Source organism: Cynara cardunculus (assembly GCF_001531365.2).
Source record: "Cynara cardunculus var. scolymus isolate 2C chromosome LG 15, CcrdV1, whole genome shotgun sequence".
Taxonomy (NCBI): Eukaryota; Viridiplantae; Streptophyta; class Magnoliopsida; order Asterales; family Asteraceae; genus Cynara; species Cynara cardunculus.
In genome coordinates this window covers 6,204,754-6,218,200 of record NC_037542.1, presented here as the reverse complement: position 1 = coordinate 6,218,200, position 13,447 = coordinate 6,204,754, and the positions used below count along the sequence as shown (strand labels likewise).

Sequence of the window (13,447 nt, the reverse complement as noted above, 5' to 3'; positions counted from 1 at the left end):
AATAAAACCGAACAAACCCCAATAAAATGGGTTAAGACCCAATAAAACCGAATAAAGCCATTAGGCCCAATAAAACCGAACAAACCCCAACAAAATGGGTTAAAACCCAATAAAACCGAATAAAGTCATTAGGCCCAATAAAACCGAATAAAGTCCAATAAAATGGATTAAGGCCCAACAAACCGAACATGTATACATATGATACCTACATATAAAAATGTGTACATATAACACATAAAAAACAAGAAAATAAGAAAATAGGATAATTCTATCGCTAATCCCTCGCTGATATGCGAGGGATCAGCGAGAGAATTATCAAAGATTAAGTTCCCTCGCAGATCAACGAAAGATTTTTCTATTTTTCCTATTTTTCTCGTTTTTACGTGTCGTATGTACACATTTTTATGTGTTGGTGTTGTATGTATATATGTATATGTGTTATTTGTGTGTGTGTGTATATATATATATATATGTTGTGGTTGTTAACCGCGATGTGTATTATATGTACACATGTGCATGTGTTATAAGTATATATATACCCGTCGTCCCGTGTTTTATATATATATATATGTTTACACGATGTTGTAATTGTTATATGTATATATATCCGTCAGTCCATGTTATATACATATGTATACATAATGTGTATAGATGTGTGGTGGTTGCTAACCACGATTGGATCGATGTATATATACCCATCGATTTGGTTTTATTAGGCTTTATTCGGTTTTACGAGGCCTTAAGGGACTTCATTCGGTTTTATAGAGTCGTAATCCAATTTTCTTGGACTTTATTTGGTTTTATTGGGGATTCATCCAATTTCTTTGACTTTATTCGGTTTTATTGGGCCTAATGGGCTTTATTCGGTTTTATTGGGTCTTAACCTATTTTATTAGGTTTTGTTCGGTTTTATTGGGCCTTAATCCATTTACCGGGATTTATTGAGTTTATCGGGCCTTAATGGGCTTTATTCGGTTTACTTGGGCCTTAATAGGCTTTATTCGGTTTTATTGGGCCTTAAGGAACTTTATTCGGTTTTATTGGGCCTTAATGGACTTTATTTGGTTTTATTGGGGCTTAACCCATTTTATTGGGTTTGTTTGGGTTTTATTGAGTTTATCGGGCCTTAATAGGATTTATTCGGTTTTAATGGGCCTTAAGAGACTTTATTTGGTTTTATTGGACTTTAAGGGACTTTGTTTGTTTTTATTGGACCTTAATCCATTTATCGGGCCTTAATGGATTTTATTATGTTTTGTTGGGCTTAATGGGCTTTATTCGATTTTATTAGGCCTTAATGGGCTTGATTCGGTTTTATTGGGCTTTATTCGATTTTATTGGACCTTAATCCATTTATCGGACCTTAATGGGTTTTATTCTGTTTTATTGAGGTTAATGGGCTTTATTCGATTTTATTAGGCCTTCATGGGCTTGATTCGATTTTATTGGGCCTTAATGGGTTTTATTATGTTTTATTGGGCTTAATGTGCTTTATTCGATTTTATTAGGGTTTAATGGGATTGATTCGGTTTTATTGGGCCTTAATGGGCTTGATTCAGTTTATTGGGCCTACCATTGGTATTATTAAAATGCTTTAATTGTTAAAAACAAGCATTGGTTATGTTTGATTTACAGTCGTTATGCTGCTGAAATTTCTACATACATAACCTCACATGTTTTTGTTTTGGTGAACCATAGGAGCAATTTCAATCGCTTAAGGGTGAGTCACAATCTAGTACCGACAGCCCTCTCCCTGATGAGGCATCTCTTTGGGAGCAAAGTGTCGGAGGACGGAGGAAAGGCCGCACCTTTGGTTTCGGGACCACCCAGGATCCCTCTTATGCTATGACGGGTAGATGTAGCAGTAGCGAGTTATCATACGAGTCAAGAGCGGAGGTATGTTGGTTTTATTGTTATAAACTTTCTCATTACTAAAATTACAAACAAATTACTGATTTTCTCGAATATTGAATATTTACAAGTATCAGAGTTGAGAGAGAAGTTGGCAATAGTAGATGAACGCCATCTGGCCAAGATGGAGGAAGAACGGAAGAAGAGGGCAGATTTGGAGGCCGAACAGGCCAGACAAGCTGCTGCATTAGCCCAACAGGCCGTCTTATCGGAGCATTTTGCTGCCTTTATGCGGCAGTCTTGATACATTTTCCCACCTCCCGGTAGTTAGATTGTATGTATTTGAAGATTAAATTGTATGTATTTAAAGATTAAATTGTATGAATTGAATATTTTAAATTGTATGAATCCATATTTTAAATAGTATGAATTGCTTAGTTTTAATTTGTTCACAGTTTTGTTTTGTTATATTATTTCCATGTTTTGTATAAATAAATACATGAATTATGTAATTTTAAAAAAAATTATTTTTTAGATTAATAACAATTAGCGACGGATTAGCGAGGGAAAATCCGTCGCTGAAAGTCGTTGAAGGTTCCCTCGATGATCCGTCGCTGAAGGGTCCCTTGCAGATCCGTCGCTGAAGGTTCTCTCGTAGATCCGTCGCTGAAAGATCCCTCGCAGATCCGTTGCTGAAAGTATCCCTCGCAAATCCGTCGCTGATATCCCTCGCTGATAGCATTACCTACGAGCATTTGAGCGACGGAGTATCAGCGAACGATCAGCGACGGATCACCCTTTTAGTGACGGATTTGCGAGGGAATTTTCTCTCGCTGATACTCTGCAGTTTTGTAGTGACTCTTGTCTCCTTTGCCTATGTAAACGTCTTGTTAAACAAAGTCGGTCCATTTCCTATCCAATTACTCAAATTGTTAAACATATAATTAAATTAAACTGATTCAAAACAATAATTCTCTTAACAACCAAACAAGCTAGAATGTGATATTTTTCGGTTAATTTAACAAGCCCTGAGTACAACTCACAAAGTTTACCAAGTCTTTCTTCCCATTGTCCATTTCTTATCATGGGCTTCTAAATTTGTAAAATCCAAACTTGCAAAAGTAGCAAAACTACATAAGGAACCACTATGATGTAAACAAAAAGTAGCAAAACTACATAAGGAACCACTATGATATAAATAAAAAGTAACAAAAACGAGGGTTCTCTAGTCACTTGAAACAAATGAACAGTAGAGCAGTTAAAAACTACATAAGGAACCACTATGATATAAACAAAAAGTAATAAAAAGGAGGGTTCTCTAAAGCAGTTAAAAACTATTCTAGTTCTCATTTATACTTGAAAAGAATACGCCCAACCCAGATTTTAGAATTATGTTCTAGTTCTAGTTTGCTAAATTTCAATCAAATTACCTAAATTTAAACCAACTTCAAGAACTATTTCAAGATACAAAACATTTGAAAGAGAACCAATTGCTCAATTCAAACAAAAGACACCCATTTCTTGCTATCAGATTATATCAACTACACTTGGACCATTACTCCCCTATACATGTTCGAACATCTGTTCTCTCCTCAATGGCTCTTTTGGAGAGTAATCTAACAGGGTTTCACATACTCACACAGAGAAACAACCAGACATTCGGAACATATGCATGTCGTCTACCCTAGTAATCCATTGCCAATTCCATTCCATTCCTGTAAACCAAACGCACCCTAAGGTGGCGTTTGATTCGCAAATGTTTTTGGATGAAATGGAATCTGTTAAAGGAATTTGACTTTGAAGGAATTGGAATGGAATGTTGTCAGGTTTGACCACCTGTTTGGTTGGCAGACATTGGAATGGAATCTGTTAAGAAATTGGAATATGTTTGTTTGATTTACAAAATGTAGCTTTAGAATTGGAATAAGATATTGGTAAATGACCAAAATGCCCTTTTTGAATTTTTTAAAACTAAAAATACTTTAATAAAATAATTATTTAATATGTAAAACAATATAAAATATACAACCCAAATATAATCATAAGCCAAACGACGTTACTAAATCAACGGTGGTCGGCAGTGGTTCAGATCGGTGGTGATCCATAGTGGTTCACATGGTGGTGGTCCGCAGTGATTCAAATCGATGGTGGTCCGCAGTGGTTCAGATAGAGGTGGTCCGCGGTGGTTCAGATAGGCGGTGGCGGCGGTGGTTGTTCAAATCGGTGGTGGTCGGCGGTGTCCGACGGTGATTCAGATCGATGGTAGTCGTCAGTGGTTGGCAGTGATATAGATCGATGGTGGTCCGTTGTGGTTCAAGTGACAATGGTCAGATGTGGTTCAGATTGGCGATGGATCATATCGGAGATGGTCAATGGTGGTTTAGATCGACGGTGCTTCAGATCTGTAGTAGTTGGCGGTAGTTCAGATCGATGGTGGTCCGTGGTGTTTCAAATGGCGATGGTCGACAGTGGTTCAGATCGGTGGTGGTCCATGGTGGTTCAGATGGTGGTTATCGGTGGTGGTTCAGATTGACGATAAATCAAATCAGTGGTGGCTCAGATCGGTGGTAGTCGGTGGTGGTGGTCGGCAATGGATTTCCAATGGATTTATAGAATTAATTAAAAATATTTTCTAAAACATGTTGATGGATTTCGTTGGAAATTCGTAGGAAAACTCTAAGAGTTTTTGACGAATTTATATAATTAATTCAAAAATATTTTCTAAGACATGTTGATGGATTCCGTCGGAAGTCGATAGAAAAATTCTAAGAATTTCCAACGAATTTTCGATGGTAGGATGGAGGTTGTAATTCTTTCTAATCTCTTGGGGTATAATGAGAGACCATTCGTTGACAAGTGAATTTAGAATTGGCTTTCATTCCAAAGTCTAACTTGTATCTATACGCTTAATTTTATAATTAATTTAAAAATCTACACTATATTATAAAGCATTTGACAAAAACTCTTAAAACAATCTTTTATGCATGAAGTACGATTTATTGATGCATATTACTTAAAATTCAAGATTACAAATAAACCGTGCGTAAGTATAACTTATTAAAGCTTCATGTTTGAATTCGTGTAACTAACGGCAGATAAACATAGTCAAATACAAGATAAACATTTCAATTTAAATATAAAAAATCTAAAATATAATTAAGATAATCATTTAGTTCTAACAGAATATTTAATTATTATTCTTTAAAAGATTATATTATGAAATTAAAAATAAATTATTTTGTTATTATCCAAGTTAAATTATAGGGTTAAATGTATAAAATAGCAACCTACTCTTATAAATTTTCTTATTATAGCATTTTACTTTTGTTTTTCTTTGTTACAACAATATACTTTCAAATTATTTTTTATTAATGCATCGTACTTTAAAAAATCTACCCATAATAACAATGTGTAACTTGTTACCTTTTAAACCCTTTGTTTGATAACTTAACTAAAATAAAAATAAAAACCTATTTCAAATTATTATTAATGATTTTCATTTTTCATTGCTATGATATAAAAAAACATTTAATTTTTTTGACTTTTTCTTATTAAGTTGTATGCAAATTAAATATTCTTAGAGTAAAATATTTATTAAATAAATATGAAACATTATTTTCGAGATATATTTTGTTTGTAAAAAATGTAACTTTTCTTATTTTATGTTGTTCAAATAAATACATATCTTTTAAAGTTCTCTTTAAAATGTTAACGAAATAAATTGTTATCTATAATTTTTTAATATTGTTATATTAATAAATAATTCAAAAAAATCTAATTAATTTAATATATTTATACGTCAAGTAAAAAGTTTTGGAACAAATATAATATATTTTTTAAAAGATCATATTTTTTGGTAAAAAAAGAACAATTCTTATTTTCTTTTTCTTTTTTTTCAAAACACACATATTTTTTAAAAAATTATTAGCGAGATAAGTTGTGTTATACTAGTTTTATTGATATTGGTATATTAATGAATAATTTAGACTTTTTATTAATTCATTTAATATAATTATTAAATAACATGTAAAATATCTAAATATTAAAATTAAAAATACAGTGTTTAATAATAATTAGTAGATGTTATAATAAAATAATTTTGAAAGCACAATGATGTAGTAAGAAAGTCACATCACTATGGTACATGTGGACAACCTAAATGGACAATGAGGTGACATGAAAACCTGGTATAATAGGTAAATTTAAATCAAAAAGTTACCCAATGTTATAATGGGTAAATTTTTCAAAGTACAATGTCCTAATAAAAATAGTTTGAAAGTATATTGTTGTAATAAGAAAACTTAAAAGTACAATGCTATAATAAAAAAAATTATGAAAGTAGATTGTTATTTTGTGCATTTTGCCCTAAATTATAATAAAAATTTGAATTAGAGAAACTACATGAAAAATAATAATTTTTAAATAGTTAATTTGACACTGATATTGATATATAGTTAATTTATATTTTATTCAAAAACATTATCTTTTTCTTAAAACCACATAAAACCCGTATTATAACATCTACAAAGACGGAATAAAACGAAACACTAAAATCGAGATATATCTCGCTATATTACATGAATACTCTTCTAATATATTTAAATATATTTTGGGTAACCTCGATTTGTTTTCAGTTTACTTAAAAAGTTTAACTATATCCATCTAGCCTACTAGGAAGAAGTCATGTAAACCTACACATTTACCAAGTAAATGTACCGAAAACGACATATATAAATAGTACTCAGGGACGGCCATATGAGTGTCCCACTGGTGTCCTCGCACGAGGTCTTCAGTCGTCGGTGGCCTTGGACAGTTTTTAATGTATGCATTAAATTTACACAACTTGTTTTTTTTTGGGAGGGGGTAGAGCTTATTTAATTCTGTTTTTCTACAAACATATTAGGGTGTGTTGTATGTTATTTTTAAATTTTATATTTCATTTAAAAATAAAAACATTACCGTTCTCTTAAAACCACATAAAATCATATTATATCGATAAAGATAAAAAATAAAAACTAAACATTAAAATGAAGATTTATGTCGCTGTATTACTCGAGTATCCTTCTAGTTATTTTCTAAAACATTTGATGTATTCCGTAGGAAAATTCTATGAATATTCAACGGATTCCGACAGACTTTAATAATTAATTTAAAATTTAATTTCAATAGCATATTGTTGGATTTCGTCGGAAATCCGTAGAAAAATTCTATAAATTTCCGACGGATTTCCGACAACCTTTTATAATTAATTTAAAATTTTATTTTAATAACATATTGGTGGATTTTGTTGGAAAAATTCTAAGAATTCCCAAAGGTTTTCTAACGGCTATTTACAATTAAATTAAAATTTAGTTATAATAATATATTGATGGATTTCGTCGGAAATCCGTAAGAAAATTGTAATGGGGCATTTGGTTCACAAAATGTTTTCTGAAGGAATGAAATCTGTCAGATGAATTAGAATATGGAAGGAATTCAAATGTAGTGCTAATTAACAGGTTTGACCAAGTGTTTGGTTGGTAGGAAAATGAAATGTAATCTATCAAATGAATTTGAATTTGTGTGTTTAGTTAACAAATGAATTGGAATGGAATAATGAAAATGACAAACACCCATTTTGATATTCTTTTTTTTTTCACATTAGCAATTTCGTATCATTACAAACCATTCTTACACATCACAAGTTCATGTCAGTATACAACCATTGTGAAGCAAAAGATTGAGCAGTAAAATCGTCCTGAGTAAATCCAATAATACATATCAACAATTATTTGAAATCGTGAAACATAACCTGGTAGTAATATTGAAAACCAAAACCTGGAGTAAAATAAAAGTATATAAATAATCTCATATATGAACCCAAAATTGTGAAAAAAAAAAAAATCGTTATACCAGTCGATTGATTACTGATATGCTTCGATCAATGAACCTAAAGTAAAATCATGTTCTGAAGCCAAAATCGGGAAGAAAAGAAGCAAAAGAAAGAGTTATACCGGTCGATTGATGAAGAAGAGAGTCCAGAGGAAGCAGTCGATCAATGAACGAGAGGGTCGCTTGGAATGAACGTGAATATAATAGCTAGGGTTTTATGTTATAATGGGGCATTTTAATTATTTTCAAGATCTTGGTTGTAACATATTTCAATTACAACTTTTTATTGAAGGAATGATGAAATCCACATTTGAGGGAATGTTTGGAATTCAATTCTATTCCATGTATGACCAAATGTCAGATTGGGATTTGATCAACGAAATTGACCATTATATTTCCATCAGATTCTGTCAGAATCCGACGAACCAAACGCCCTCTAAGAATTTTCAATAGATTTCCAACGGACTTTTATAATTAATTTAAAATTTAATTCTAATAACATATTGATGGATTCCATCGAAAATCTATAGGAAATCTATTACTGATATCCGTAGGCGAAAGTCCAGTTTCTAGTGGTGGTTCTTTGTGGTAGAACACAAACCTTGGTATAATGATAGTAAACTTCTCTTGCTTTTGCTAGAAGAAAATGGGGATCACTCACGGTAAAGAAAAATACTCACAAGATAGTGATATTTAATGGTAATCATTCTTACGTAATCAATGTAATGCTTGGATGATCAGGGAATATTTGAAAGCTTTGAATATTTGTTACTTTGCTCAAAAACCAGAGATTAGCTAGGAGACCCTATCTTTATACAAGATTTTTGAAAATTTGGCCTATGTGGACGTCCTGTATGAAGCATTAAGCGGACGTTCGCATTGTGTCATCTAGAAAAGGATCCTGAAAGTCCAAGTACATGTTCGTATTGTGTTTTCCAGCTATATACATTTAAAGAGTCATCTTAATTTAAGAAAAAATAGGTAAAAGCCTCGATTCAGGTGGAAGTGCGATGTGTCTGAAAACTCTGGATTGTATTCATATTTATATATAACGTCTCATCTAACACCGTAAATCACGATTTGGAGAATAGTAACATCAGAAGAAAGCACGTCATTAAGTCAACACTTTCATTCTATGTATATATAAGTGATATAATAGATACTTAAACTATATTTGTTATTATAAGTACTACAATAATCACAACTTTTGTTAAGAAAAAAATGTATCATTTGCATTCATTTTGCACAAAACATTTACCTATTAGTTGGTTTTCACTTCAACTATTGTTATAGATTTCAAAGCTTCATCACACTTTTATACATCCATCATCTTGTTCCAAACCATCATTTTTCTACCAATGTGAGATGATGAAAGTCAAGCTTATTTCGGATTTGAGGAACAATCAAACTCATGTTGTGAAGTCATCATCCTTGGTTTCACGCTTTTATACACCCACCATCTTCTTCCAAATCTTTCGGTAATATGAGATAATGAAAATTAACTTCAATCAAGATTTGAGGAAGAATCAAACCTCATGTTACCAAAGTCATCATTCTTGGTTTCACTTTTAGTTTTGTACTACGATTTTTACCTTTTTTTTTTTGCAAAAATAAGGTCATCCAAATAAAATAACTTTATGAGTCAAGTCTCATAGGTTGACACAATGAATCTAATATTTCTTTCTTATACACTTTTTTATTCCAATTTTTCAATCTCTCACCAATATGGAATATCTCAAACTCAACCACAATTCACTAACAACTCAATACTCAATTCTCATGATCTCACCTTAATACCTCTTGGTTCTTCTTTTAATATACTAATTTAAGATACAATGCGATTATTGGCAACTAATTAGATGTAATATAAGACAATAAATTTATTAGGATTGTGTAGATGTAAATTATGTATTTTCATTGATATTGTTTCTTGTAACGAAGAGAATTCCATACATTTTCTTATTATTTTGTTGCAAAAATAATGTTTTGACATTGAAAATTGTTTAAAAACGGTTTGTTCCAAAAAAAATTGGAGTATTAGCTGTTATTATGAGTGTACACAAAATTAGTCTTTCCAATTTTTCATTTTAACTTATATTGCTTGTTTTGCGACTTAATTATTAAGGGATTCTGAAATAGATTGCACATAAAAATTACAACTAACACCACTATTCAAATTACGAGAGTATTAAAATCTCATAAATATTCATTATCTTGGGTTGTTCTTTTAATATATTATTGATAATATAATATGCCATTTTATAATTAATCTTTTTACAGTTGCTAGAAAAAATGAGATCGGCCAAAAAGGAACTTTGTAAATTGTCACAAACTCTCTTAATTTTGAAAGACATTACCTCCTCCCTTAATATACAGACTATCTCATTTTAATGGATTGTACTCTCATCAATATAAGGCAACCGAGGTAACACCACAAAATTTTGTATGTCACTTCTATAAGATTTTTTTTAAATGAGGTCGACCGAAAAGAATCAGCACAATAAATTGTCACAAACCCTATCCTATTAGTTTTAAAAAGGATCCCATTAGTTTCTTTTCATATAAACATCATCTCATTTTATCAATTTATGTTTTCACCAATCTAGAACAACGAAAGTAACACATAAAATTTTGACTGATATATATTGATTTCATTTATTATCCCCTCATTTTATATACTTACAAACATTTAAAATAATAATTTTTCTTTTACAAAAAAATATTTGACAGAATGAAACAACTCTATATTTTTAAATAAATATCTTTAGAAAAATAAGATGGCCAGAAGTTAAATTTAACCGACTCAAGAACTTTTTGCATTTAAATTATTTATCTCCTATAAAAATAATATTTTTAAATTCTTTATATCATCCTATATAGTCAGTGGCGGATCTAGAAACTATTTTGGTTGGGGGCACACTTAGGAGGGTCGAAAAAATTTCGAAACCGAACAATTCGTCCGAACCAAAAAAGGTTTCGGGTTTCCATTTTCAGGTTTAAACTGTTTGGTTAACCGAATAAAGATAATTAATGCGGTTGAAATAAGCTAGTCATTGACTCTACAAATGCATTGATGTGGTGGAGAGTGACTTCTAAGGCTTATGTTTTAATCATTTAATACTCTTCTAAGGCCTATAAAACTAACCTAACATTTGACATTTTCATTTGATTTGCCTACAAAATTGCCTATAAAATTAACCTAACATAAAACATTTACCAAATCACCAATAAGCAAACAACAAAAGCAAAGAAGTAATCAAAATTAAAGACTAGAATTTGGAAATTAGAATTTTTACCCAAATTATTTGCTTCAATCCAGYGACTCCAACTCCAAGTCTCCAATTCCAGCCGCGCCCACAGTCGWAACTCGAACTCAATAACAAGATAAAAATCAATGGTTTAGTAACATTTTTATTTGCCTATAAAATTAACCTAAAATTTGACATTTCCATTTGATTTGCCTAATTGCCTACAAAATTACCTACAAAAGCCATCAACTTGTTTACATGCTACTGCCATCACTATCTGTGTTCAGTTAGACCATTTGCAATCTGTGTTTGTTCCCAATTAATCTGCTGTTGGAGAATGTCACATGGACACTGCACAATCTTGAATTATCTCTTTGGTTCAAATCATTTTCAACCCGACCAACCCATTTGAAGATTATCGAAGTAAACGAAAAACAATATTGACAGAACAATCCAATCTGCTTTATGAGAATCTACCTGTTTTAACTTGTAAAAATGTGTGCAGTGCAGAGGGAATATATAGATACAGAAGGATGTAAGTATAAGGAATTGGCAAAGGGAAAATAGAGAAAGAAAGGAGGTTCACGAGAGAAAGAGTACTATGAGAGGATGATTGGTGTGTTTGTGGGAATCTCTTCTGACTCCTACCTTTCTCTCTCACCCCACCTTCACCACCACTTCACTTTTTCTTTTTTCTTTTTTCTTTTTCATTTATTTATTTATTTATTAACACACTTGAAAATGAGCGATTTCTTGTATAACATGTGTCTATATAGATGCTAGTTTAACTCTTATTTTGTCCTTGCTTGAATGTGGTTTCTTGTTGAGAAATTGATGGTACCTCCAATCTTTAAAATTTACAACAACGGCAACATTTAATGTCCAACATTTAACTATGTACATAATAAAAGTACTGGTCTGAATACATAAAAGAAATAAACACTTAACTGTGTACATAATAAAACAATTATATATTGCCTGCCATTTTGTTATAAGAACTACCATTATACAAGGTAGTAAATATTATATATTGCCTGCCATTTTTGTTATAGAAACTACCATTATACAAGGTAAGCAACCACTGTTCTTCATCCTCAAGAACAACTCATTGGCTTCATTTAGTTTCCCCTTCTTACAAAATCCATCGATCATAATAGTGTATGTAATGGCATTAGGATCAATCATGACATCAAGCAACTTCATTTTGTTAATTATGTTTCTTTTTCAATTGGCATTTGAGGCCAATCTCATGCCATGTGGTCTGTTGGTCTATTTTAGAATCTTGAAACATATTTTTATCTTTGTTATTGCTAAAATCATATTTTGTTTCTGTAGGCTATGTCAAGGAAAAATTCTGAGAATAGGGGGGAGCGAAAGTATGTTGTTTTAAACGGTACAGTGAGCACTCCGAATCACCATTTTCGAAATAGAGGATTGTCGGACAATCCTCTTATCGGTGAGATAGCGACTTTCCGAAAGTTGCATTATAGAGAAAAAGATGGTTGGGTTAATGACTATTCTCGCACTTCATATGTAAGTTACGTTTAACGAACTCTTTTGCATGTCTTCATCGTTTTATAAATTACTATGATTTATATTTATATATGATTTTTATGTTCATAGGAGAACATGGTAGAGATTAAGCGGCAAAGTGAATCAACAGAAAATCCCCCGAGTGATCTAGAGATTATGCAACAARTCTTAGGTAAAWGACCTRCATATATTCGGGGATGGTCTAGGGTCCCGAGCACTAGGAGCGATTCTACAAGTTCACGACAAAGCACCGGTGCGTCAGGTCGATTGAGTCATAGTGATGTCTAATAGACTTGCTTCAACCGAATTCGAGCTTGCTTCTACCAAATTCGAGCTTGCTTCTACTAAATCCGAGCTCTTTCTCATGAAGGATGAAGTCGCGGAGTTGCGACAAATGGTTAGGTCAATTATATCCGGCCGGTCGGTTCTAAGTTCATCTTCATTAACTGTTCAAGACCAACGTTTGGAGACTCAAGATCGTTAAACATGCTATAATGATTTTGGATGTTTTTTGTTGATAAATTTAGACGATATATAATCTAGTTGAATATTAAATTTGGATGGTTCTTATAATAAGAAATTATATAACAAATCTATAAAAAATTGTTTTGAGGTTTATTATTAATTTGTTCCGATTAATTTAATATTATTTATTAGTTTATTATTATTATTATTATTATTATTATTATATATATATATATATATATATATATATACTAGAAACGTACTCGCGCAATGCAGCGAGATACATCGTGATTTTATTATTTCATTTTATTATTTATCTCATTCGATGTTATATTATGGCTTTATGTGATTTTGAGAAAGCGATAATGTTTTTATTTTTAAATAAAATATATGTTTGAAGATATCATAAAAATTTGACAAAAATATATCGATATTAGTATCAAATTAACTATTTGAAATTCCTCATTTTTTTGTGTAAT

At 31.4% G+C, this 13,447-nt stretch overlaps 1 protein-coding gene across 1 annotated transcript; it reads left to right on the top strand.

The window, feature by feature from the left end:
* The first annotated feature begins 4,146 nt into the window (after positions 1–4,146).
* LOC112528459 lies at positions 4,147–12,982 on the top strand. Its single transcript, XM_025139487.1, has 3 exons — positions 4,147–4,242; positions 12,306–12,503; positions 12,594–12,982. The coding sequence occupies exons 1-3, from the start codon at positions 4,147–4,149 to the stop codon at positions 12,789–12,791; spliced, it is 492 nt and encodes a 163-aa protein (XP_024995255.1). The 3' UTR covers positions 12,792–12,982.
* The last annotated feature ends 465 nt before the right edge of the window (positions 12,983–13,447 follow it).